General features: G+C 52.9%; 1 protein-coding gene across 3 annotated transcripts; it reads left to right on the top strand.

Annotated features, from left to right (window-relative positions):
* Window positions 1-41: 41 nt before the first annotated feature.
* On the top strand, window positions 42-11,367 carry SMIM12 (small integral membrane protein 12). 3 transcript variants are annotated; one of them, XM_088835124.1, is made up of 2 exons: window positions 42-178; window positions 3,563-11,365. In XM_088835124.1, exon 2 carries the CDS (start codon window positions 3,568-3,570, stop codon window positions 3,844-3,846), a length of 279 nt encoding a protein of 92 aa, XP_088691250.1. In that variant the 5' UTR covers window positions 42-178; window positions 3,563-3,567; the 3' UTR covers window positions 3,847-11,365. The 3 variants fall into 3 exon arrangements, with proteins under 3 accessions (XP_088691250.1, XP_088691251.1, XP_088691252.1); XM_088835125.1 differs by lacking the exon at window positions 42-178 and adding an exon at window positions 196-417 and having other exon boundaries at window positions 3,563-11,367; XM_088835126.1 differs by lacking the exon at window positions 42-178 and adding an exon at window positions 413-550 and having other exon boundaries at window positions 3,563-11,367.
* Window positions 11,368-27,556: the final 16,189 nt, after the last annotated feature.

Below are 27,556 nucleotides of genomic sequence, written 5' to 3'. Positions count from 1 at the left end.
GGTTGCGGGCGCCTCGCTTCCCCAGTCCTTTCAGCCAATCCCTGCGCTTCGAGGGAGCCGGCGCCAGTGGGCGTGGCCCGGGGCTGGGCCCCGCGGGCCGCTGGGAGAGGCGGTGTGTGGGCTCCCAGCGCTCGGCTGGAGGGCGGGGTCGGACGGTGGTGTGCGGACTTTCGCGCAGGTGAGCACGCGTCCCGGCAGGCGGTCCCTCTTCCGGAGCTGCTGCCGTGCAGCCCGTAGCTGTGGTGACGCCTCGTGGCCTTGACCTCTGAGTTAGGGGAGGGGTAATACCTAGCGTCGGCTCTGGCCCTGACCAGGCCTGAGAAGAGATGGGCTTCCACTCTTCACCGGATTCGGCGTGAGCGTCTGAGCGCCCTGCGAACACTTAGCGGTCAGGGCTTCTCGGCCTCAGGCACGAGGGTGAGGACGGACCCGACGAGGTCGTGAGCGTGGTGGGACAGGGGCCGGGGCCGGGGCACCCAGAGAAGGGCGAAGGGCAGACCCCTGGACCCTGACCTCCCGCGCTCTCATCTCTGGACCGGTCTCAGTGAAGGTCAGGATTGATTTTTTTCCGCCCAGTCTGGTCTCCTTTGCCCTTGTTAGCGGTTCTCAAATCTCCTGTCTGCAGTTTCTCATCTCACTGGGCCTCCAGGGCCTCCGGCACAAAGGCAGGTTTCCCTGCAACCTGTTTGACCTTTTCCCGCTCAGACTCCTTCCGTGCGGGGCTGGAAATAGGCCTCACGGTATTTGCCAGACACTTTTGCCTCTCATTTTGACCCCTTAGGGATGACTTGTTAGAGTATCTGCTGCTGCTGCTGCTGCTAGGTCACTTCAGTCGTGTCCGACTCTGTGTGACCCCACTGACGGCAGCCCACCAGGCTCCCCCGTCCCTGGGATTCTCCAGGCAAGAACACTGGAGTGGGTTGCCATTTCCTTCTCCAAGAGTATCTAGCTTCCTGTAATTAGCAAAGGCACCTGCTGTGTTCCTGCCGCCTTTTGAGGGCGGGTGGTTGAATGACTGCGGTGGTTTTACACAAGCCGGTTGCCCATTCATTGAACAAACTTTTTGAGCGTTTAATGCCGAACGGGGTGGGAAGGATGGGGGATGGATCTGCCACAGTGGGAACACACAAACGTGGGCCTTGCCCTTTTGGACCGCAGAGTGTTTTGAGAAATGCACACAAATGGGGTAGGCCAGCCGAATGTGTGACACAAAGTGTCTAATGCTCTAAATGTTGAATAAATGAATGGATTAAGTTATTTGGGGATGATCAGAATGTGAACCACAGAGGGAGACCTTGGGCTGCATATGAGAGAGAAAAGCATGGTGGACTCATGCTTCATATATTTTAAGACAAATTGGTGATCTGCGTGGAGAGTTGCTGTTCAGGGAACGTGTTTACGCATAGAGGACTTGCTTACAAGATAGGAAAGAAAATGAAGAAGTATTAGGTTTGAGATTCTTCAAGGGTGCCTTATTTCACAAATCTCTGAGTGTATCACAAATTTCAGAGTTTTCAGAAAGAGAAGCTCTTCTAGGTATGAAGTGCCAAGTTGACAGGGCAGAATTACAGGAAGCTCTCTTCAAGACCAGGATTTGGACAGAGGCCAGTCCATGGGGTCACAAAGAGGCGGACAGGACTGAGTGGAGCGAACTGTGCGCTCACACATACATACACCTATTTGCAGTGTGTTCTTTCCAGTTGAAGGAACATAGGTGTTGAAGATGGAGAGGCCTGGGTTCCAGTTAGTGGCTCTGTCATTTCTGGTGATCTTGGGCCTGTTAAGGTTATGTTCCTGAGCTTTTGTGGCCTTCAACAAAAATCTGAACTAGTAATTCCTTCCTTGTAGAGGCGATCTTCACCTGTGAAGGTCAGGTGATGACTAGTGTGTGAATTGTCTGGCATAGTGCCTGGTGCTAAGACAGGGACTCAGAGCGCAACCTCAGAGCTGCTCCGGCAGTTTTTCCACTGGTGATGGTCCGTTATAATCTTGGGCCCACAAAATGCTGGGATTCCTCCAAAGAGAACTGGAACCAAAGAGAGAGGGAGAGAGTCATCTGATCTTTGGTGAGGTAGACCAGAGACAGCCGAGCTGGGGAAGCGCCTGCAGGGGTACAAAAGGAATGATATTTCAGTTGAGACTTTTGGGCACATTACTTAACCCTCTGGTAATGCCATCTATCACAGAGTTTACGTGTGTTTTAGAGAAGATAGTATATATAAAGTGCTTACCCCAAGCTCTGGCAATAAACATGTTTATCACTATCATGATAATTGTGAGTAGTCCTTGATCATTGTTAATAACACTCATTTGGGACTGAATAGCCATTAGAGTGGCCCACTTTGTGTGTGTTTACATTGTTTAGGTGTCTTACTTCACTTCTGCAAACTCTAGGGCCATTCCACTTCTTTGTTTTTCTGCCATGGCTTATACAGTGTTGTGTTTTATTAAAAAAAAAAAGAAAAAGTGAAAGTGTTCGTCACTCGGTAGTGTCTGACTCTTTGCGACTCCATGGACCATAGCCTGCTAGGCTCCTCTGTCCATGAAATTCTCCAAGCAAGAATACTGGAGTGGGTTGCCATTCCCTTCTCCAGTGAACCCAGGTCTCCTGCACTGCAGGCAGATTCTTTATCAGATACTGTTTGGCTGTGCGCTGTCTCAGTTGTGGCAAGCAGAATCTCTCGTTGGTGGCATTTGAACTCTTAGTTGACACAAGTGGGATCTAGTTCCCTGACCAGGAAACGTACCCAGGCCCCCTGCATTGGGAGCGTGGAGTCTTAACCACTGGATCACCAGGGAAGTTCTGTACAGTGTTCTGTACTAGAAAATGAATTTTCATTTTCTAGTTCTAGTGTGTTCAGAGAATGTATAATGGGTTGGTGATATTTTTTAAGAGCTTATTATGTAAATATGAGGATATGGCTTTGGTTGAAGAGAGTGTATTTTGAAAGGGGTTTGGCCAGCAGATTTGTGGAGGTTCTTCTAGTCAGGAAAGTTGGTTCAGAATAGGAAAAAACCATTATCCCTTTACCTAAAATCCATACTGGTTGGGTAATGGATTTGGCTGCTTAAATATGCTCCTTCTTTACATGAGGCAAAGGACAGGAGGCTCATGGTGGGATTGTGTGTTGTGGGGAAGGGGTGGCTGGCTCTGCTGGTGGAGAAATTGTATAGAGGAAAGGAAGGCTCTTACCGACTCTTGAAACATTGGCAAACTGTGCAGGGAGGGCCTGGGGTCACCAGCAGGCTTGAAGCTTTATTAGGTAAGGCTCAGAGGGCCTCTTGTGGGGAACACTGCCACGCGTGGTTGCGTAACTATTAGAGTGTAGCCCATAAAGCAGACTGTCGCCGTCTTCCCTAACAGTGGGGTCTTCTGACATTTCCCGGATCGTTTCAGGGACCCCACTGTCACATAAAGTGGGGTGTGCTCTTGCGTTGCTCTGCGTGGGGTGGATGCTCAGTGCGTTGTGCCAGGCCGCCTGGTAGCAGGTTGCCCCAGGGGTTGTCTGTGCTTGGTGGGGAGGGCGCTGCTCCTCCCTAACGGCTTTGTGCTCTTGTGCAGATGCCATGTGGCCTGTGCTTTGGACCGCGGTGCGCACCTATGCTCCCTACGTCACCTTTCCTGTGGCCTTCGTGGTCGGAGCTGTGGGCTACCACCTGGAGTGGTTCATCAGGGGGAAGGAGCCGCAGCCTGTGGAGGAGGAGAAGAGCATCTCCGAGCGCCGGGAGGATCGCAAGCTGGATGAGCTGCTAGGCAAGGACCACACCCAGGTGGTGAGCCTTAAGGACAAACTGGAGTTTGCTCCTAAAGCCGTCCTGAACAGAAACCGCCCGGAGAAGAGCTAATGGAGGACCCAGGGCCCTACAGGGCCTTCCACGGGCCATGGCTGGGCCTGCCGCCACGTCAACCCAGCCCCAGAACCCACGTCTGATTTGCTTTATTGCTGCTTCTGGCCCCTCCCACCCCCAACAGCCATGCACGGACTGGCTGCTCTGCTATGGCGAGGCAGACACACTGGAAGTGGAGGGGCCAGTGAAGAGGAAGGCCTGGGAGGGTTTTGGCCTGAAGGTTGCCTCAGCTGGATGGTGGTCACAACTCGGGCTTCTGCGCTGCTGGGCGCACCACTGGGGGGAGAGTTATGAACCGAACCCTGGCTCTCAGTCCCTGTGGGTGGGCAGTTTGGCCTCAAGTGGGAGTGACTGGGATTGGGGTGGTGGGTTGCCTCATGCCTCGTTCCAGTTTGCCCTGGCGAGAGTTAGCAGATCTACCTACCTGGCTTTCTTAACTAGCCTGCCCTGTCCTTTGTGCTCTTTCTCCCTGAAATCCTGTCCTGGTAGCTCAGGGAGGGGATTCCCCTGGGAAGGAACACTGTTTTCTGTTCTTGGGAGCCCAGACTGTTTGCCTTAGGGCAGGTGAATTAGCTTGAAAACAATCACCATCTTTCACCGCCGCCCCCCCATTACTGTATAGTGCAAAACTTGATTAAAGTGGCGTCTGAGAACCATTTTGATCTAATCCTATCTTCCAGGTGGTGTTTGGGGTCTCCTTAGGAGTTATGTAAGTGCAGACATCTCCAGGTAGGATAACATTGGCCTTTAACTAAGGACTTCAGGGCCCTGGAGCTTTGTTTGACTAGTGTGGTTGCATTGGATCCTGGAGATGTGAGTGCTGGAGGCGCAGGTTCCCATGAGCCCTTCATCATGGTAACAAGAGGCTTATAGACTTTCACAGTCTACTTTAGAGTGGACTAGGGAGCTTGACAATTAACATCAGATTTTCCAACTTCATACTCATATGCACACTTAAAAAAGTAGTATATATACATAATACTTGACAGGGGGTTTGAAAAATGGTTACCCATACTCTGAGGGCTCTAGTACAGATAAAAAGGTAACATTTTGGTATTTTCACTAATTCTTTGCCTAGTTGATTTTAGTTACTTATCATTACTGTACATGTAATTTTATATTCTTTTTACATAGTATTTCATATCAGAATCACTTTCCCATCTTATCACATGGTTTTCATAATCCTAATTGTTCTCATTTGCCCATCAAGTGGTACTATAGCATAGTTTGTTTTTTAACTGTTTCCCTGTTAACTGTTTAACTGTTTCCAACCCAAGCTGGACGTTTGGGTTGTTTCTGATTGTTCATTCAGAAATACTGCCAAGAGTATCTTATATGAGGCTTTTCCTGCATTTTGGAATACAGGAAAGGGGTAGGAACAGTCAGTGGCATTCTGGATGAAGTGGGATGATTAATTCAGGGATCTTACTGCATAATAACTGAACGTCTGTCCTGAAGGGCAGTTGGAGCTTACGCTAAATACTGCTGCCACAGATGTTGTCAGTGAGGCTGGCGTGGGTGAGAGCAGAGAGCAGACCTGTTGCCTCGTGACGTCAACTGACCATCACCCCGAGCGAGCAAAGGCAAGCAGTGTGCATGATGAAGAATGAACTGCCCTAAAAGGGGGAGGCCGTTTGCCCTGCTTCTTACCTCAGGATCTGAGGCCTGATGGTGTTAGCAGTGGGTGAAGGTAGAACTGAACAGGTGAGGTCCTGGCTGTGGCGTGGGGGGAGCAGGGGATGCAAAAGATGGTAGCCAGAGAAGGAGGGGGCAGGTCAAGTCAGGGGCTTCCCCCTCAGTCGCCGAAGCCTGGTGGGAATGTTGAGATGAACTGCTGTTGTTTCTCAGGGACTACGTTTGGTGGGGAATGTGGGGAAGGTGGGTCTGCTCCTGAAATAAGGATGAGGTTTCTGGTTCTGAAAGGATGTGCTAAGGTCAGTTTGGTTACCGGCTGGAGGAGAGGGGGGGGCCAATGTAGGCCTCATCAGCAGGCCAGTGCTGCCCCCCTGTGGCAGTGCCGAGTACCACCAAGCCTGGGATCCCTTCATGGGACCAACACTCAGGCCTATAGGGGTCAGTGAGGTGTCTTAAATGAGAGGCTCTGGCAGGCTAGAAAGCACCGGCCTGCCTGAAGAGGGCAGTGGCTGTGCTGCTTCTTCCAGTTTGTGCTGCTTGGCCAGAGATGCCAGATTTTTCTTTTTTTTTTTCTTTCATAAAGATATTAGAAATTCAGATTTTTGTGGATTTTTTTTTTGGCATGGAAACTTCTGATTTTTAAATGTCGACAGTTTATTTTTTAAAAAAATTCTAAGTATGCTCACATACCCATAAAGTTAATTTGACCTGGTGGCTGCCAGTTTGCCACCTGTCAAGCTGCCCCTCGCGTTCTAATGAAATCTGAGAGATGAGCTTTATTTTTAAGCAATCATCTAACAACTGTGGCAAATACGAGATCCTAGGAGCGGTTTCCCTCGAAACACTTTTGGGCATCCTGCACATATGTAGTCAGCCTAAGCAAAACATTGGAGGACAGAAAACATAACAGAAATAACACCAAAAACATTTTCCCACGGACGAGGACATTTTTGGGTTTTCAGATGTTTTAGAAAAACCCTGCCGGTCCTGCTGTGCCTCCTCCCAGCGCCTGGCGGAGGAAGCCGTCCTTGGAAATCCGAGTTCCTCCCTTTTCCTAGTGTCACTTTGTGCCCCCTTTAAGTGGTTTTATTTCGGAGGACTTGCCCTCTCTGAATTTCTGCCTGTAGCAAGTCTATTAATATTCCCAGCCGGCTCTTGTTTCCCACAGGCCGGCTGAACCCTGCTGCTGCTGTGGGGCCCTGAGATAGAGCCTGCTTTCTTGCCTCTGCCCAGGTAGTGTTAGGCAGCAGGGTGTTGTTTTTTGTTTTGATGTGGACCATTTTTAAAGTCAATTTTGGAATGTGTTACAATATTACTTCTGTTTTATGTTTTGTTTTTTTGCCCATGAGGCATGTGGGATCTTAGCACCCAACCAGGGATCGAACCCACTCCTCCTCCATTGGAAGGGGAAGTCTTAACCTGTAGACTACTAGGGAAGTCCCAAGCAGCAGGCTTTCTGTGGATTTGGCAAAGGTGGGCCAGACTTGTTGGGACCAACCAAGGCCCAGACTGGTTTTCTCCCACACTTTCTGATTCCCTGAAACATACTAGTAAGCAGATGTACTTGGGGTTTGCCTCCCCCACCCCGGGTAATAGTGGTGGCTTTGTTGTTGTTTAGTCACTAGTTGTGTCTGACTCTGCAGCTCCGTGAACTGTATCCCACCAGGCTCCTTTGTCCATGGGGTTTTTCAGGCAAGAATGTTGGGAGTGGGTAGCCATTTCCTTCTCCAGGGGATCTTCCCGAGCAAGGGATCGAACCTGCATCTCCTGCATTGCCAGGCGGATTCTTTACCGCTGAGCCACAGGGAAGCCCAGTGGTGGCGTTAGAGCAGCATTACCCTCCCTGAGCATGTCAGGGATCACTTCTCTGCCCTCAGGGGCCTGGTGTCTGGTGCTTTTCCACTCCCTCTCTTGCCTTTCCTGTGCCTGTTGCTGTGTTAGCACAAGTCAGCTGGGCAGCTGCCAGGACAAGCCAGCCGGGGGCCCTCTGACCCCTGTCAGCGTGCCAGGACCCAGGCTGACGAGGCTGTCAGCTGAGCGAAACAGCATGAGATTAGACTCCCCAGAGTCACTGGGGAACCAGGCAGTGAGGACTGAGAGGCTTGCCTGTGTCTTATCTCACTTTTCCTTTTCCCCTCCAGCACGGGTCTCTGGGCACTTGTAGAATGGTGAGCCAGGGCTGTGTGGTACAGTGAAAATAAAGTGGATCCTCGAGTTCGACAGATGTGTGATGCTGCCTCAACTGCTAGCTGAATGGCATAGCCTTTCTGAGCTTCAGGTGTCAGTTATCTGGTGAACAGAAATAAGAATACCTATTTTTGCTGGGTTGTTGCAAAGCTAAGGTATATGTAAAGTTCTTAGCAGAGCCCATGGCAATAGGTGAAAGTGAAGATGCTCAGTTGTGTCCGACTCTTTGCGACCCCATGGACTGTAGCCTACCAGGCTTCTCTGTCCATGGGATTTTCGAGGCAGTAGTACTGGAGTGGATTGCCATTTCCTTCTCCAGGGGATCTTCCTGACCCAGGGATCGAACCCGGGTCTCCATTGTAGACAGATGCTTTACCGTCTGAGCCACCAGAGAAGTCCTGCTTGTATTTTGTTCCTAGGTGCCTAGTAAATGTTGGCTGCTTGTTTTATTGCAAGGAAAAGAGTTCCATGTATCCTTGTGATCCTGGTGAGCTGGGATCAGGAGGCGAGAGCAAGCAGCTGTGGCTGGGAGAGTCATTCCGGGATCCACCCTCATAGGTCTGGTGGTCCAGGGCTTCTGGGGGAGTGTTTCACAGGAGGGACTGCCTTGTCCCAGAACCAGGCATGCTAGGGGAGTGCGGGCTTTGACCTGTGTTGCTCAGTAGTAGTCACATCAGCGCCGTCTCAAGGTCAGAGGCGAGAAGTGGGGAGCACGGTGTGGGGAGCACCTGAGAGCATCACCCCTCAGGATGGCTGGAACAGGGAGCCTTGGACTCGGAGGTCCGAGAACGGTGTGACCTTCTCCCCTGCTGGCCTCGGAAGGATGGGGGTACCGCTGTCCTCCCTGCTGGCCTTGGAAGGGTGGGGGTACCGCTGTCCTCCCTGCTGCAGTGTGAAAGAGTGAGAAGCCAGCTTAGAGCTTCAGAAACATGCGAGTGCTGTTGTATCCCCGTAAAATCCCCCTTTTATCGAATCGGGATGGCAGCCAGTCCGACAGTGGAATAGACATAAATGCTCCTGTCTGCTTTTCCTGAACAGTCTCTCAGAAGTCTGCTAAGGAGAAGCTACTGGGGGGATCAGCTTTAAGAGTAAGCGTTATTAGTAATTAGTGTGTATCCTTTTGCTTCCTGTTCCATGGGTACCTTGATGTACTTCAGTCAGTTAAGTCGCTCAGTCGTGTCCAACTCTTTGCGACCCCGTGGACCGCAGCACGCCAAGCCTCCTTATCCCTCACCAACTCCCGGAGTTCACTCAAGCTCATGTCCATTGAGTCGGTGATGCCATCCAACCATCTCATCCTCTGCATGTACTTAAAAGCTGTATATTCCTTTTGAATTAAGTTTGCTAACATTAGAATTAGATATTAGAATGTTAACATTAGAATTAAATTTGTTAACATTAGAATTAATTATCTGTTTATCAAATCCTTCTTAGTGCAGGGATAAACCTTGGCTTTGTTTTTTGTTTAAAAATTCCAACTGGGTCCTCTGCATATTTTTGATATTTTTAAACATGTTTATTGGGGTCCCAGAAAGGGCAGTTCCTCTCTCTAAAAGAGTCCAAGTCCTTTGTGTCCTTAGGCCTCTCTCCACTGCCCCTGTTCCACTTCCAACCCCAGCTCCACTGTCCATTTCTGTTTGGTTCTGGGCCTGAGCTACTTAGCGCAGCAGGAGAATTGTATGTAACCATGTGGCCTGGCAGTCTCCATGTATGGTTTCAGATACAGCCTTCAAGATGGCTTTTTTTTTTTTTTTTATAAACCAGCCTCCTCAGCCCCATCCCTGCATCCCTCTTGGCCCTTGCTGCTTTCTTTCTGCCTGCACCACTACAGTGATGAAGCCAGTTTGGCTAAAAGCCTTTGTGATTGCGAATCTGGTATCCATTCCTCATCACAGTGTCCGGCACGCTTCATGGAATTCTGTCTTGGTAGCACCACCACCTCCGTTTCCTTTTCCAGCTGTCTCTTCTGCCATTGCCTCCTCCTGTTCTCCTAAGTATGAGTGTTCTTCCAGCTTCATCCGTGTTTGTTTTCTTGCGGGACAGTTTCAGCCTCACCTGTGCCTTCAGCCATCTGCTGATCTACCTTGAAGACTCCCAGATGTCTGTCTCAAGTTGCGAATTTCACCCCCCAGGCTCCAGATCATTCTCTGAAACAGCTCACTATGTATCTCTGTGTCTTGATTTGTATGATGGTTTAAGGCGTTGTTGTGGGTTTGAAGCGTAACTGTGTAATCTAGTTGTGTGACCAGGGACGTCACGTCAGCCTTCCTAAGCACCATCTGTACAGTGGGGATGAAGATGGAGTGTTTGTGAAACACCAGCGCAGTGTTTAGCGTAGATTTCTGTCTCCTTTCCCCTGTTGCTCGGCTGGGTTCTGACCCTCCCGCCCCATCCCAGTCCCCACCCACCTGTGGTGGTTTCTCTTCTTTATCTTTTTTCTCCATCTCACTTCGCTGCCCTCATCACCTCTGGCCTAAACTTTTGGTCTCTTCCTAAAAATTCTTCCCATTCCTACCAGCATTTTCTCCCTCAAACACATCTCTGATGAGGCCTCTGTGGCTTCTCTCACCTGAGCCCCGTGGGCACCACGCACGTCCTTATGGTGTCTTGCCCCCGCCTCCCTCGCATTGTCCTCGGGACAGAGTCTGGCTTGTGCCACCTCCTGACTGTGCTGTCCCCGTCCGGACCCTCAGGCCTCTGTGTATGCTGTGCTGGTGAATTCTGCTCCACTCCAGGACGGCCCAGGAGGTTGAGCAGAGACTGCCTCTCCGGCCTGGGGTCCGCTTTCCTCCCGCAGCATTTACACAGGGCGTTGTGTTGGTTGTGTGTCTGTTCCCCTAGACTGTGAGTTCCTGGAGGGCAGGGATGAAGCCTTGCACAGAGGCATTTCCAATAAACGTTGAATGACTTCAGAGGCCCCTGAGTGTGATTCTGGGATGGAGCACGTCCTGGGGCTGGGTGTGGAGACGAGCCTCTTAGAAAGATGGAGCGGTGCTCCCAGATGTCTGTCTCTAGTTGTGAATGCCCCCCCACCCCAGGGCCCCCAGGTGTGGGCTCTGCGCTGCCTGGCAGTCTTGAGCTCACGGCAGCCGTGTTTCCCATGGCTTTGCCGTCCCCGAGGCTGGTAATGAGCTAAAACGAGAGAAAGCACTGGCTAAATTTTCCCCGGGGAAGTGGGGCTTGGACAGAGGGCGGGCTTTCCCCACAGGGTAGGACCTGGACCAGCCTAGCCCATGATGAATTTGACCTTGATGACTCTGTCGAGGGGAACAATGTCCTCAGGAAAGCATTCAGGAAACCCTTCGTGTAGTGGTGATCAGAGTCGTGCAGCAGCTCAGCAGGGTGGATGGGAACCCTCCAAGGCGCCCGCGGGGCCCTGGGTCAGAGCCTGAGGAACTGTAACGCCTTTAGCAGTGGGGCTCGCTCTCGGCCTCTGTGGACCCTGGGTTGACTCCGAGGAACTCAGAAGCTGGGGAGGCGTGGGAACGCCTGGGAGCCTGAGGGTGCCACTGCTTCTGGAGTGTCTGTGCCCGCTCTCTGTTTTCCCCTTTGGGCCTCCCCTCTGGCTGTGGCCTGGAAGGGGAGGGCGGGCTGGTAGGTGAGGTGGAAGCCTTGGAAACAGGAGCTGGAGCAGGCTTTGGTGTCCTCAATTTTTTTCTCCTTAATTAACCATTTTACTTTATTTTTGGCCACGCTGCGCACCATGGGGAATCTTAGGTTTCTTTCTTTTACTATGTGGCACGGCTTGCAGGATCTCAGTTCCCTGACCAGGGGTCGAACCCGCACCACAGGAGTGAAAGAGCCAAGTCCTAACTTGGCCTAAGTCCTGACCAGTGGACCTCCAGGGAACTCCCGGGGTATCCTCATTTTATCACGGAGCTGGCCTGGAACGTCTGGTGTTTATCTGAAGCCCTGTTTGTTTGCCCCTCCTTCCCAAGGAGTGCAAACAGAGAGGAGAGGAGTCCTGGGTCCGCTTCTGTTCGCTCAGGGGATCAAGGCCCAGAACGGGAAGCGGCTCACCCGTGATAACATGGGGAATTCTTGGCAGCGCTTGGGGCTTGCGGCCACCCCACCACCCTTCCCCTTCCCAGTTTGCTTCTCGTCATCACAGCAAACCGGGGTCCACTGGTCTGCCCACCAGTTGACCTGAGCAAGGGAAATACCCTTGAGAGTGTGCTGGCACCGGGCGCAGAGCTGGCACCGCTGCAGCCCCTCTGCTGGCGGCTGGCGTGACTTATCTCTGCGGCCTGCTTCTCCTGCCTTTCCCTGTTTGGTTTTCCCGACACACAGATCAAAGATAAACCTTGGGGCAGCTCTGCCCCTTTGATGCTCTCCAGGCTGTTTTCCCCACGTGTGGGAGGGTCGGAGGTCACAGTCTTTCCCACAGATGGAGGCCTCTGTGTTTGTCGTTTGGTCAGTTGATGACAAGGTGGATTGTTCCGCCGCTCTTGTCCCTAAACCCCTGTCCTTGGCTGGCCCCTGCCTCACCGTCCTGTGCCAGGACCTCGATGGGCTCGGATCCCAGCCCTCCCCCTTTCCCCTCTGAGAAACTCTGCTCTGCAGTTAGACTGCTTGGGTTCACAGCCCAGCACTGCCACTGACAGCTGCGTGGTCTTTCCCAAGCTGCTTCTCAGTGGTTCATCTCACGTGTCCGGCAGGACTAACATATTAATAACCTCAGGGTTACTGTGAGGATGGAGAGAAAACACCTGCAAGGCATTTGGCACAAGAGGCTGACGTGTAGTTAGCACTTGGGAAAAGTTAGTTATTTTGATTGCTGCTGTTGCTGCTAAGTCGCTTCAGTCATGTCCGACTCTGTGTGACCCCATAAACGGCAGCCTACCAGGCTCCCCGTCCCTGGGATTCTCCAGGCAAGAACACTGGAGTGGGGTGCCATTGCCTTCTCCGGTTATTTTGATTTAGTGGTAGTTAAAAAAAAAGTATGTATTTATTTGGCTGTGCTGGGTCTTAGTTGTGGCACTTGGGGTCTTTAGTTGCAGCATGTGGGATCTGGTTCCCCGGCCAGGGATCGAACGCAGGCTCCCTGTGTTGAGAGCACGGGGTCTTAGCCACTGGACCCCCAGGGAAGTCCCTGATTGGTGGTAATTTTCCATCCTGTGCATCTACCCACACTTCAAGACTCAGGTCTCTGGCCTGACTGGAGAAGGGAACCAAGGCCTCTGGCAGTGCTGTGGCAGAGGGCTGGGAATGGTGAGGGGCCCCGGTCCTCAGCTCTGGGGCCCCTTGGCTCTGCCATCTGATGCTGCCCTCCTGTTTGCCTCCTCTGCCCCCATCCCTCAGTACTCACTCTGTCTTCCATCCCCAGTTCTGGGGGGTCCCTGAGGCCCACACAGCCCTGCCTTGGTTGTCTCACAGATAGGCCTGCAGGCAGATGGGGTTTCCGAGCCGCTGAAGGGCTAGGGCTCGGCTGAAGGGGCCCTGCCTGGGTTGCCGTGGCTCTCGGAGCACCAACCCATTGGGAGACTCGGCTGGGAGTGGAGAGAAGTCCCCCCAGACCCTTCCTCACGATCCCCCCGACGAGGCAGGTGAAGTGTCTTAGCTTGCTAGAGCTGCTGCAACAGAATACCACAGACGAGGTGGCCTAAACAACAGAAATGTGTTCTCCCACAGTCTGGAGACTTAAAGTCCAAGATCAAGATGCTGGCTGGCAGGGCGGGTTTCCTCTGGGGCCTCTCCTTGGCCTCAGAGGCCGTGCTCTTGATGCCTTTTCACAAGGTTGTCCCTCTTGGCCCCTGAGCCCCTGGCGTCTGCATCTAGATTTCCTCTTTTTCTGAAGACCCCGATCAGATCGGATTAGGGCCCACGAATGGCCTCATTGTCACTTAATCACTTTGTGAAAGGCCTTGTCTCTGGATGCAGTCACATTTTGGGTGCTCGGGGGAAGTGGTCAGGCCTTCCACGTATGAATTTGGGGGGACACAATTCAACCCATACCAGAAGGACGGACAGGGTAGTGACTCAGAATAGCGGGGAGACTGGCTGCGGGTGGCTGAGAGTGACTCAGCTGGGGAGAGTGGCTGCGGCCAGAGCCTTGGACACAGGTGCCCCGCCTCCTGAGGTGGGAGCCCACCGGTCCCCGGCCTGGTCCTCGGGTGAGGATGGGGCTGGCTCCTCCGCTCTCTCATGGAAGCCTCTGAGCCGATGATCCTTGTGAAGGAGCAGTCAGTGGGCTGGACCACAGTCACGGGTCCTATCCTTCCCCCTTCATATCAGAGCCTGGACACCCTTCTGCCTCTAGGCGGCTGTTAGAGGCCAGCCATAACCCCTGAATCACCCCATAAAGGCACTTTGAAGGGAACAGCTCCAGCCGTCTCGGTTTTAGCTGAACTCGGCAACTCTGGACCTTCCATGTTGGGAGGGTAGACACAGCACTGAGAATCCAAGCATCGCTCCTGTTCTTTTTTTTTCCCAGAAGATTTCCCTGCCCGATTGGTTTGGTTCAGGCTGATATTCTAGGGAAGACTTTCCCCTTGAGCTGTGTGTTCTCTGTAAAAAGCTGAGCATGGGGGGAAAGTGGCTCAGAGGTTTGCCGGGATTCAGAATCGGTCACATATGACGAATCCAGGGGCCCACATCCTCGTTACTGTCACGCCGCCCCACCGGCGCACTAGAGATCACTGCGAGGGCCTCCCCTGGTGCCTTGCCCTCCTCAGCCCTCGGTGCCTCCCTCTGGGGTCAGCAGCCCTGGGTCTCACGTGGCCGCGGGTCCCTGGAGGGTCCAGGAGCCAGCGTTGGAGGCAGGCATGATGGTGCTTTCGGCCAGGCTGCCAGCAGCCTCCTGCCCTGCTCGCTCCTCGAGTCCCGGGTTAGCAGAGGTTTCCTGCTTCTTGGCAAAGGGCTGGATGTGGGGAACCACCCTCATCGACCTTGTTAGTCTTGGGAACCTGAAGCAGAGAAAGCCCAGAAAAGTTGAGAAGGAAAAGCTGCTTGCTCCCTGAGCTCGAATGAGTGTGGGGCTGGGTGCTCCATGATATCTCATTTAATCCCTTTGAGGTAAGGACACTGAGGCTCAGAGGCTGAGTCACAGGTGGAGAAGGTGGTGGGAGGTATGCCCTGGGCTGGTGGCTTTGGGTTCTTCTGTACCCCCAGAAGGGAGCTGTTGCTCCCTTCACCCTGTGATGGTGGAGGGTGGGAAAGTTGGCGAGGGCTTCCTCCCCTCCTTCCTTCCATCTCCAGAGACCTCTTTGTTCTGCCCGATTCCTGGACTCACGGAACCTCGGCTCCTGCTGGCTGAGCTGCCGGCTCTCAGGTCTCCCGTGGCTGAGGGCGATGAATAGGTTGTCACTTCTTGACCTCTCCCTGCTTCCCACACCAGCGACCCCTCCCACCAGCGACCACAATGGCCTGTGGCTGATTCAGTGCCCAGGTATTGAAACTGTAGAACAATGCCCACAGTGGCAGGCTGCTGGGGGCGGAGGTGCAGCCCCCTGCCCCTCTCCAGGGTTGGGGGGATTTCAGTGTCTGGAAGGTGGGTGGGTGTCCTAGAGCGGGTATGAGAGGAGGGGTTGAAAGGTATCCTCCCCTTTGCTCTATCTAAGCCTATCTCCCGGTGCCAAGCAAGGCTGGGGAGACCTGGCTCTGCCTCTCATTAGCTGAGTGACGCTGGGACAGTGACTTAGCTTTTCCGTGTGCTTGTCTTTATTTATTTTTTAAAAATTGTTTTTATTGAGTGTAGTTGATGTACAATATTATGTTGCAGGTGTACAACAGAGTGATTCACACTTTTTAAAGATTATACCCATTTATAGTTATTGTAAAATATTACTGCAAGGAGATCCAACCAGTCCATCCTAAAGGAAATCAGCCCTGAATATTCACTGGAAGGACTGATGCTGAAGCTGAAACTCCAATACTGTGGCCGCCTGATGCGAAGAGCTGACTCATTGGAAAAGACCCTGATGCTGGGAAAGATTGAAGGCAGGAGGAGAAGGGGAGGACAGAGGATGAGGTGGTTGGATGGCATCACCGACTCAGTGGACATGGGTTCGGGTGGACTCCGGCAGCTAGTGATGGACAGGGAGGCCTGGCGTGCTGCAGTCCATGGGGTCTCGAAGAGTCCGATGCAACTGAACTGATAAAATATTAGCTATGTTCTCTGCTATACAACATATCTTTGCAGCTTATTTATTTTATGCACAGCAGTTGGTGCCTCTTAATCCCCTACCCCATCTTGCCTCTCCCCTCCCCCTCTGCCCACTGATAACCGCTCGTTGGGGAGCGTCTGTTTTGTTGTTTTTCACCAGTTTGTTTTATCTTTTAGATTCCGTGTGTAGGTGATAACATATGTATTTGTCTTCCATCTGGCTCACTTCAGTGCTCGTCTTTAACGTGAGGGTTTACTCTCTCTGTCCTCAGATGGTCGAGGGGGAGAGCACTAAGCATTGTGCTTGACTCCACAGAGGACACTCCGGGTGCTCGCCCTGCTAGTTGGCAGGCGGTCTTGATCTCTTTGGCCAGCTCCTTCTAGGGGGCACAGTGCTTGGGGAGGCAAAGCCTGGGAAAGCCTTTTCCTGAGTCCCGCTGGAGCTCAGCGAGGGCAGAGGCGTCCCCGCCTCCCCGGCTCTTGCTGTGCTTTGCTTTTTTTTCTTGGACAAGGAGGAAGCTGAAGGAATTGTTATTGTCCCCTCCGGGGAGATAAGGTGGAAGGGTAGTCTTAATAAGCATTCATAAACCTATTGAAGGTTATCGTTCGGAGTCGAGTGACCTGCGGACAGGGGAAATGTGTTTATAGTACACCCGAGGTATTGGAGTAGCCGTGGGAAAGTCTTTCCCATCAGAAGGCCTGGGATCCTGGAATCGGGCGCAGGCGGGCGGGGTTGGTGGTGACTGAGGAAGCTGCAGGCTCTTTAAGGATAGGTCCTCTGCTGTGCCCGGGCTGGGGTGGGGCTTGACCAGGAGTCAGGTGAGACTGGTGGCGTGGGGGTGGGGGTGGGGAGAGGGTTGAATAGTGCCTGGGCCTGGGGGTGGACTCTGCCCCTGTCCCCAGCTCTGCCTTGCTGTATTTTCGGAGACAGCACAGGAAGTGGGCCTTCACAATGTCAGGATACAGGAAGCTATCGGACTATTGAAGGCCACTTCCTGTGAGCTGGTCATTCACATACATTTGTCACCGGTTATCAGGCCTGTTGGGCCCTGCCATTGTCTGGAGGGGCTGCAGAAGCCAGGGGGCCGCCAGCAGAGGCTCCTGGACACAGAATGCTCTATTGTGCTGAACTGGCAGCACCCCACGGGGTGGGGAGGAAAGTGGTGGGTGAGGAGGGGACGCCTGCCTGCCTCTCATTGTCAGCGGTTGCACAATGGGCTTGGGGGCTGGGGTCCGCTCCTGCTCCTGGGAACTTGAACTTCTGGGAGAAAGGATGACTGTAGCGGGAAGCTGGCTTCAGGTGTGGTGCCCAAGAGACCTGGAAAGGAGTTCAGGCACTTGGTTAGCAGGTGGGTTTTCTAAATCTATTCTGAGAGCCAGTGTGAGGAAAAATGGCCTTGGAATCAGGCAGACCTGAGTGTTGAAGTCCTGCTCTGCCCCCCTCGAAGGTGTGGCTTTGCGCAAGTTTCTTCTCCTCTCTGAGCCTCAGTCTTAACTCCTGCAAAGCACGAATACTCATATTACTTGCGTAACTTGTTGAAGTTCTTAGCTTGGTACCTTGTAAGCTTTAGATGTCTGGGCAATGTTAGTCCCCTCTCCACCCTCATCTCCTTCCCTTCCACCTCACTTCTGACCCTGCTGTCTGGTTCTCCGGTGAGTGAGCAAATCACCATGCAGAGGGGGTGAAGAGGTATTTTAATAGCCCAAACAAAGCAGAGCTCTGTCTTCCTTTATGCCAAGAATATCAAATCAGCTGTTAATTATCTGCACTAATGGAAGGCGCAGAAGCAGATAATTTTTCTTTGGCCATGTGCCTTTGGCCTTACGTGTGGGTCTGGGTGTGTCCGAGTTCTAGAAATGCACTTCAGGCCAAGTAATGAGGTTGTAGCAGGACAGACCTTGCACAGGAAGAGGCTCGTTAGAGCACCGTCTGGCTGCCCACGGCTTTGCCCTCCCAACCCTGACCCGTCAGTGCCAGGAAGGGGCACTTGTTCCTCAGCCACATGGTGAGGGAAAAACCGTGGACATTGGAGTCAGACACTTGGGTTCCAACCTTGACTCTGGCCCTGACTAACTGTGCGACCCTAGGCAAGTTACTAGACTTGTTCGAATTTCAGTCTCTTCGTTTGTAAAGTGGAGATAATCGCATTGACTTGGCAGGGTTTCTGTGAGGATGAAATAAGGTAGATATGCTTTCCTTTCTCTTCTTCCCCCTCCTGTCTGTCACTCCAGCCCTACCTTGAACAGAGAGCCCTTCTGAGCGTTGGGTCATCTCCAGGCTGACAGTGTTCCATGGCCCCCATGCATGTACGAATCCCGACTGCCTCGACCTGGGGGAGCGACTGCCGCCATGAGACTCTTTACCCCAAAGGCTGCTGCTCTAGACCCTCTTCCCCCTTTGTCTCCTGTCCTTGATGTAGACACTAGAACCGTTCACGTGGCCTTGCTGGCCTCTGGTATCAGCTTTGGGGCCTCTGGATCTTAGTCATCTCACCCCAGCTGCACCTTCCCAGTTGATGTCGTTTTAAGACCTGCTTTGCTTCCTGATCTGCTTTGGGCTTCCCTGGTGGCTCAGCTGGTGAAGAATCCACCTGCAATATGGGAGACCTGGGTTTGATCCCTGGGTTGGGAAGATCCCCTGGAGAAGGGAAAGGCTACCTGCTCCAGTATTCTGGCCTGGAGAATTCCATGGACTGTAGAATCCGTGGTGTCGCAAAGAGTCGGACACGACTGAGAGACTTTGACGTTCACGTAGCTTCCTGACACCCCGACTAGCCTGATTAGTGTCCCTCTCCTCATCCCAAGAGGGGCTGGGCTGGGTTTCTGTACTCCTGAGCTGCGGTACTGGGGTCCTGCTCTGAATATATGCATCTCCTGAGACTCCAGTTCTGAAATCGGTCTGCCTTGAACATCAGACTGGCTGAAATCATTAGTGTTGGGCTGGATCTTGCCTGTGGAGGAGCTCCCCCTCCCTGCCCATGACCCAGCTTTCTGTCCTTTCCCAGCAGCTTGCACCAACAGTGAGGTCCAGCCTGCCTGCAGCGGAGGCCAGTGGTGTGGGCCCCTGTGCTTGCCCACCTTGGGCAGGTGCCACTCTCACAGCAGTCCGAGTTCAGAGGAGCCTGGCAGGTGCTAAGGTTAGGAGTGGGCCTGGAATCGCACAGGAAGCCAAGTTGTTCTCAGATTCGGGAGATATCAGGGTTCTCTAACTCAGAGTATATTCTGTTCCCATTGCATGTTTCACAGTTGGGGACCCTGCAGGAAAGAAAAGAGAAAGGGCTGACTCTAGCTGCTCTGAGTAGGGCTCTCCTGGTGGCTCAGTGGTAAAGAATCCTCCTGCCAAGTGTAGGAGACTCCAGAGATGCAGGTTTGATCTCTGGGTCGGGAAGGTCCCCTGGAGAAGGATAATGGTAACCCACTCCGGTATTCTTGCCTGGAAAATTCCGTGTACAGAGGAGCCTGGCAGGCTGTACTCCATGGGGTAGCAAAAGAGTTGGATACGACCTAGAAACTAAACAACAACAACAAGCGTCTAATTTGCTTCTATTGGCCAGACACCTCCCAGCCCCTTCTCCACCCAAGCTCAGGTTCAGCCCCTTCCTCCCCAGCATGGAACAAGTTCTTCTCTTGTCTCCCATCTGACCTCTCCTGTTTGTCTCCCTGCTCATGCAATGTTAGGTCAGGGATGTGGTCCCCCAGTATCAGTTTCCAAAGATACTGGCAACTGCCCCTACCATCCTCTGCCTCTGTCTGACTCACTGCCAGTGAGGGGCTGGAGGTATCTGGGGACGCGTCTCGACCCAGAACAGTGTGCTGCCCATGCCATTGTTGGGAGAAGTCCCAAGGGACGGCCCCACTGGCGCTCTGCCTTCCAGCTTTTCTTTTCCCTGGCGCTGCTCCTTGTTGTCCTGCCCATCCTGCGATGGAGGGGAAAGGGCACATGGGGGCTGGGCAGGACCTTGTGCAAGTGACCAAATCCAGCTTACGCTTTTCGGGCAAAGAAGAGCCTCATGGTTCTCAGAGCTGCTTCAGGGGCAGACCTGAGGGCCCCTAGTGCACCCACTCTCCACTTTGCACCCGTGTCTTGCTCTTTGCACGCTCCAGCCTATTTCATTGCATACTGGTTTCTTCCACGTGGAGGAAAACAGAGCGGCTGAGAGCTCCCAAGTCTGACACATTACAGCAACAACTTTGATCCTTTATTTCTGAATCCAGAAATCCCAGAGAAGACATGCACTGGTGCTTGACTAGTAGGTGGCACCTGGGGGAAGAGAAGTGTTTGGTGAGACATGGTTGCTTTTGCAGGGTCTGCAGATGGGGCCCCGGTCTTCAGAGGAGGCTGATATGAAGGGGAAACAGGTGTGCTGATGCCTCTTGGGCTCAGCCCTCTCTGCTGCAGTGGTTTCTTAGTAGAAATGCACTGGCTTTAGAAATGGAACTGGGGGACTTCCCTGGTGGCCCAGTGACTAAGACTCAGTGTTCCCAATGCAGAGGGCCCAAGTTCAACCCCTGGTCAAGAAGGTAGATCTGCATGCTGCAACTAACGATCCCACATGTTGAAATGAAGATTGAAGGTCTCATATGCTGCAACTGACATCTGGTGGTGCCAAATAAATACATAGTTTGAAAAGACGAGAAAGAAATGGAACTGGGGTGGGGCTGACGACGAGGATTAATGGGACCTTGGCGTTGAAGTGGGTGTGAGAGGTGACCCAGGTCGGCTGGTGTCCCAGATGGAGTGTGGCTATGGAACCAGAAACTTGCCCTCTCTGAGCCTAACCCCCATCTCTATCATGCATGAGATGTGACCTTCCCTGGCCTCACCAACCTGTGGCTGCAAACGAAATCACCCTGGCCTTCATGTCCCACTTTTCCTGCCTCATAGTTCCCCATCTCTGGGACCCAGACTTCTACCCACTCAAGGTCCCTAGTAGGTCTCGCGTGTGTTTGTAGTCTGTTGTTTCATGACTGGTCCTGGCCTGCCAGCCACAGGAGGGCTATGGAGCCCCTGAAAGAGCCCTTATTCTCTGCCTAATGCTGACTCAGGGCCTTCAAACTTGCAAACCGACTGGCTACCAGGTGGCACCATACTTCTGTCAGTCCTCACAGAACTGGATCCACAGGGATTTCCATGAAGTGAGGAGAAGGTTCTTCTTCCCAAATCCGGATCGAGCACATCGCTGCTGGGCCCCAGAGCAGTGTGGCCTGTGAGCTCTCTCTCACATGATCCCTTGGGAAAGAAAGCCCCACAGCCAGCTGCTCTTCCTTTCTCCCTGAGATTCTCAGCCAGTCCCAGGAGCTGGGCTGGGGGAAGGTCATCCTGCTCTGGCCTGCTTCGTCCAGGAGCCTGCTTCCCATATACGCCCCCATGTCTGACCTGCCCCTTGTGAAGGGATGCTGGGGAGAGGGGGCAGTGCCCATCCAATGTGTGAGAGACAACCCGACTTGGAATCCTGACTGAGCCTCCCCTGGAAGCCCCTTCTCCAACAGAGTAGCAGTTCCCTTGCAGGAGGGTTCCTCATGTCGTGTGCATGCTCAGTCATGTCCGACTCTTTGCTCCCCACCATAGACTGCAGTTCACTAGGCTCCTCTGTCCGTGGAATTTTCCAGGCAAGAATACTGGAGTGGGTTGCCATCGCCTACTTCAGGGCATCTTCCTGACCCAGGGATCAAACCTGCGTCTCTGTCGTCTCCTGTATTGGCAGGCGAATTCTTTACCAATTGTGTCGGTTAAAGGAGATACACAATAGGTGCTCCACAAATCACTTCCTGTTATTTAATCCAGCAGTTCACTGGTCTCCTTTTGGGAGGCAGTGGATGATAGCACCTCTCATCTGTGCAGCTGCTAGGGAGCCAGGGCAGTGGCCCCAGGGAGGGACAGGAAGGTCTGGCTGTCTGGTCAGAAGAAGCCAGTGTGCCTCCAGGCTTGAAGCTCTTCTGTGGTCTTTTGGGATGAGCTTCCTGGGCCCCTGTGTGGTGGAATCAAAGGTCCTGGCTGGTTGTTAGGTGTGTCAGGGTTTGAGGTGACACGGGCTGAGACTTCAGACTTTGGAGGAGAGCGAGGGAACATGATTTTGATTGTCCTGAAAGCCCTTGTTTCACCTGGATGAGTGTGTGGGTCTACCTGGCCGAAAATGAAAGCCTGGTCAGAAATCCCCTTTGTGGCGGTCCAGCAGCTGGCCACTCAGTCTCTGCTAGGACATTTCAGAAAGCAGGTCCATCAGACAGGAAAAATGTGTGCACTAGATTCAAAGATATTGCGTGTGTTGGACAGATCATCTAACAAGGGGGACTTCCCTGGTGGTGCAGTGGGTAGGGATCCACCTGCTAATGCAGGGGACAAGGGCTCAGTCCTCGGTCTGGGAAGACTCCACCTTCTGTGGAGCAACTGGGCCGGCGCGCTGCAGCTGCTGAGCCTGAGCTCTAGAGCCTGGGCTCTGCAACCAGAGAAACCACCAAAGGACAAGCCCGCACACTGAAAGGAAGAGCAGCCCCTACTCCCTGCAACAAGATGAAGCCTGCTTGCAGCAGTGAAGACCCAGCACGGCTAAAAATAAACAAATCAACCTAACGGGGGAGCGGGTAAAACAATAAACTGCACGAAAACAGGGTGGAGAGAGCTGGTTTAAAGACAGTCTCAAAAACGACCTTGGGAAACGTGGGGACAGGGACTCGGAGGCGGGTCGCGGGAGGGCTGGGCAGGAGGCACGGAGAAGGCCCTGGGGGATCTTGGGGTCTCCCTAAGGGGAGGGTGTCTTCCCTCATTAGATGTTCTGGGCTCTGGAGGCCAGACCTGACTGCCCGCCCCCCCCTTCCTGTTCCCTGGGAAGGGTCCTTGGGGACGGTTCTGGCTGGATCACTCAGTCCCCAGCAGAAGTTGGGACCAGGTCATTGACCAGAGAAGAAGCAGCAGAGGTGGCATCCTTGGGGAGCAGGCAGGATAAAGAGTCCCCTGGAAGCTGCTCCAGGAACACTGACGCTGGTGGCTTCCCAGAGGAGATGGCTTGTGTCCTCAAGAAGGATCCAGAGGTGCCCTTAGTCCCCACACCTAAGACAGGGAGGTGGCTGCCATGACCTGCTGTGTGTCCACCCAGGCTTCATTTATCACAAAGAGACCCATGAACGGCAGGATCAGCCATGTGCACAGACAGAGGCACATCACCCACACCCGGGGTCCCCTCCTGCGCACACACCCCCGGCACATACGCAGACACGCTTCCTTCCCATCCTGAGCCACTCTCCTCCAAGGAACTACAGCCCCTCCTCCTCTGCGCTCACTGCCCCACCCCCACCAGCCCCACCCCTGAGAAAGTGCAGCTCAGGGGTCCCCAGGGCTGCACAGGAAATGCTTTGTCCACTATGGGTCAGCCAGGCTATTTTCTGTCCCAGAGCTGGAGGGAGGCTGGGCGGGGACAGCCAGGCATGCCACAGTCAGCTGTTTTCTGCCTCTACTCTGCAGTCATTGTTGGTCTCTCAATGGCTCCATCTCGTCTCTGTTTCTCTTTCAGGCCTCAGGGTCTTTTTGACCCAATGCCCTTTGACACCTTCCACTATTGCCTACACACCCTTCAAATTTCGGCTCAGTTCCACCTCTTCCAGAAAGCCTTCCCTGACTCCTATCTAATCAGGACCTTCCCACTTTGCTCCCAGACCTCTGAGCAGGTGCCCTCAGAGTACTGGGCTGATCGATGAGTTGGTTTCCACCTCCTGCTGGACTGTGAGCACAGGACCTCTATCTTCATGAGACCTGGTTTCTCAGCATCTGCACACACAGACATCTGTCCACACGCATATCCACGTGCATTTTGCACACCTGCCTCATGTATTCATTTGCTGTCATACGGGGGGCCAGGATGTACAGTGGGTAAGAGCCCAGACTGGGGTCAAACCATCTGAATTAAAATCTCAGCTGTGTGACCTTGGGCAAGTTACTAAACTCTTTGTAAGATGGGGCTGAGACCAGCACCTGCTCTGGTGAGTTGTTGAGAGGATGAAATGCATTAACACATGCAGCACTGAAAATAGTGCCTGCCTGGTAGCAAGTGCTCCCAGATGTTAGCTAATTATTATTTTCACTTGTAAGATGGAGAAGATCAGTTTATCGGCACTTCCTTCCAGGAGAATATCTCAGAGAGGATATTGTATCTATCTGGAAGGGGTGTTTTGATTAGTTGTGAGGATGTGAGCCTGCTTGTTGAGGGATATGCCTTGTATAACAAAAGATGGTTGCTACACAGCCTTTTAAGAAGGGTGGACTTGGGCAAACTGCAGGGCTTTTGTTCAGCTGGGTGAGCTGTGCAAGTTTGGGGCCAGAGTGGAACTGCTGGAGACAGGAGAGTCGGGGCATGGTAAGGGGCAAGGGCGAGAGGATGCATTAGTGCCCTGTTGCTGCTGACACGAATGACCACGAACTTGGCCTAACACGAGTGTACTCTAATGGTCCTGGGAGTCAGAAGTCAGTCTGAAGCTGGTCTCCCTGGGCTAAAATCAAGGCGTCCTCAGGCTGCATTCCTCTTTGGAGGTTCCAGGGGAGAATCTGTTTCCTCGCCTTTCTCAGCTTCCTGGCGCCACCTCCATTCCTTGCTACATGTCTCCCTTTCCCCTTTCCCGTCTTTAAAGCTAGCCCGAATCCTTCTCGTATTACATCAGTTTAACCTCTGGCGTGTGCTGTCTTTGTCTGCTTTTTATGACCCCTTTGATAATTCAGGATAATCCCCCACCTTAATGTCAGTTGACTAGTAACCTTAATTCCATCTGCAAGTTAATTCCCCTTTGCCATGCAGCCTGATATAATCATATGTTTGGGGATTAGGACATGGATATCTTGGGAGGGGGACATCATTCTGGCTACCACCGAGGACTACCGGTGTCGTAGGAAGGAGACTGGAAATAAGCATGTCTGATGGGTACTTGGAGGACCTTGCTGTGGGGTGTGCGTGTGGTCAGTCTTTACAAAATGTCCAGCCGTCAGATGCTATGCGGGAAGTGTTTTCTTTAGGGTAAATGGAAAGGCATGTGGACTCTTGCCTCAAGGATTGAGATGAGGGAAAACCCCAGGCTTCCTACAACGGAAGGAGCTGAAAGTTGGGTTACATTCATTCACTCAACCTGTATGTGCTGGACTAGACTCACAGCCCTCAAGTCATTCACAGTCCACTGGGGAGACAAGTGTACAGACAGGTAAGATCACTCTAGGATGGGAGGGTCAGGGATGAGAGTCTGCACACAGAAAGCATAGAGGAGGCATCAGCTTAGGTTGGAGAGAGGAGAGGCCAGGGAGAATTTCCCTGGGGAGGTGACCCCTCATCCTAGGTTGGCAGGATAAATAGAAGTCTCCCAGGTTAAGAGGGGAAGTTTATTCTGGGCAGTATGGACTGTCAGGGCAGAGATGGAAGGTGTGAACCAGTGTGAAGTGTGTGTGTGTGTAACTCTGAGCCCAATTCCTGGCACTCTGGTGGCATTCAGGAAATATTTCTGGAGTGAATACCTCAGGTCAGTGCTATCCTATCTCTCTTTCTAGGTAGGCCATGGCCATGCCTGACATAACCAAAGAGGAGACACTTCCTTCTGGGGAAGCCCCCCCACCCAGAGTTGCCATGACCTACCCGCAAAGTCTTTTTCAGGGTCTCTCATTAAGAAAAAGAAGCACGTTTGTTTCAACAGTACTTCGTATCTGAAGAATACTTCACACTTTACTGAATCTTTTGTATTTTTTTTTTTTTCATGGCTGTGCATCATAGCATGTGGGAGCTTAGTTCCCAGACCAGGGATCAAACCCACACTCCCTGCAGTGGAAGTGCAGAGTCCTAACCACTGGATGTCCAGGGAGAGCCTACGGAGTCATTTATAATTCAGCAGATTGTTTTCTTTAAGCCGAAGAAACTGAGGCTCAGAGACTTATCTAACCTTCCCAAGGTCACACAGCCGTGCAGCGGTGGGGGAGGAGGTTAGGGGCCTGGACTCATGCACACCTGCTCCTCAGCCAGGTCCTGGGCTCCTGGTAATGGCCGGGTGTCCCGCCTCCTTCCCTCTGCTGCTGAGGCAGCTGGGACCTGGCTCTGAATGGCCTTGGGCTGCCATGACTGGCCCTCCTTCCCTGGAAGGGGTTTTCTGAAGGTGGAAGTGGGCTCTGAAGGCCTAGAGACTGTGCATTGTTCATCTGCACCTGGAGGTGAGCTCATGTCGGCGGGCACCAGGCGGGCGGGAGGGCCTGAGCATTGTCTTGGCCCAGGTCCCTGCCTCCATCTTGGCCTCCTTTCCTGGGAACACGTGCCTTCCCTGAGTCCTGGGTGGACAGTCAGGAGGCCGGGGACCCAGGGAGGCCAGGAAAGTCCCTCAGTTTCCCTGTCTGAAGGTTGAGTTAGATCGGAGTTTCCCTTAATGTGGTATGGGAACAGAATACCCGTCCTGTGGAATACTCTCCAAGGAAAGGGTTGCGTGGTCAAACAAGGGGAAAGCTGATGCTCTTCACCTCCGGGACTTTCACAGCACATGCTGGCACGTCAGAGGCTCTGCTGTTGCTGCTGCTAAGTTGCTTCAGTCGTGTCCAACTCTGTGCGGCCCCATAGACGGCAGCCCACCAGGCTCCCCCGTCCCTGGGATTCTCCAGGCAGGAACACTGGAGTGGGTTGCCATTTCCTTCTCCAGTGCAGGAAAGTGAAAAGTGAAAGTGAAGTCGCTCAGTCGTGTCCGACTCTTCGCGACCCCATGGACTGCAGCCCACCAGGCTCCTCCGTCCGTGGGATTTTCCAGGCAAGAGGACTGGAGTGGGGTGCCATCGCCTTCTCCGTCACAGGCTCTTGAGAGGCCTGAAATGAGGGAACCGGGTTAGCCAGCGCCTCTCGCTGAGCCTTCCTCGTACTCGCGTCCTCAGAGAGCTCCACTGACAACCCCGGGAGACGCGGGAATCGAGCTCCAAGGCCAGGCTCACCGCTCCTCCCACACTGTTAGCTCCTCGAGGCAAAGGTCTAGGGTTGACCTCTGTTGTGGAGTTTTGGCTGCCTGGCATCCCTCTCGTGGCTTTGAGGGAATCTCACGTGAGTCTTGGAAGGAAGCTGAGCCCCATTTCTCACTGTGGAGGCTTCCCTTTGTGAGGTAGTCCTCCTTTGCCCTTTCTGGCAACTCGGGTGGGGATGTACCATCAGGCTTAGGACTTTGACTCCAGAGAAAGACCCAGAGATCGGGGGCCGCTGCAGGGCTTGTTCAGGGAGGCTGAGCCTGCAGGGAGAGGCACCTGCAGCCGCATCTGCCCTGGTCTTCTGTCCGCAGTGTCACCTCAGCTGGAGCCCTCGCTGCTGAGCCTCCTCGGATTCCTGGGGTGGGGTGGGGGTCTCTGAGCCTCATTTAAAAAGTTTTATTATAGTGTAGTTGATTTACAACGTTGTGTTAATTTCTGATGAACTGAAGTGATTCACTTATACGTGCATCCTTTCTCATATTGCTTTCCATTTTGCTTTATCCCAGGACATTAAATATGGTTTCCTGTGCTATACAGAAGGGCCTTGTTGTTTTTCCATTCCCTATGTAATAGCTTACATCTACTAATCCCAAACTCCTCATCCATCCCTCCCCCGCATCCCTTGGGAACCACAAATCTGTTCTCTATGTCTGTAAGTCTGTTTCTACTTTGTAGACAAGTTCATTTGTGTCATATTTCGGAGAAGGCAATGGCACCCCACTCCAGTACTCTTGCCTGGAAAACTCCATGGACGGAGGAGCCTGGTAGGCTGCAGTCCATGGGATCGCGAAGAGTCAGACAGGACTGAGCGACTTCACTTTCAC

Source organism: Moschus berezovskii, chromosome 4 (genome assembly GCF_049115385.1).
Source record: "Moschus berezovskii isolate FMDL1 chromosome 4, NW_MosBer_1.0, whole genome shotgun sequence".
Lineage (NCBI taxonomy): Eukaryota > Metazoa > Chordata > Mammalia > Artiodactyla > Moschidae > Moschus > Moschus berezovskii.
This window is presented reverse-complemented; position numbering and strand designations above follow the sequence as displayed.

Coding starts and splice junctions, on each gene's coding strand:
- SMIM12 (XM_088835125.1), top strand. CDS start 3,568: ATGTGGCCTGTGCTTTGGACCGCGGTGCGCACCTATGCTCCCTACGTC.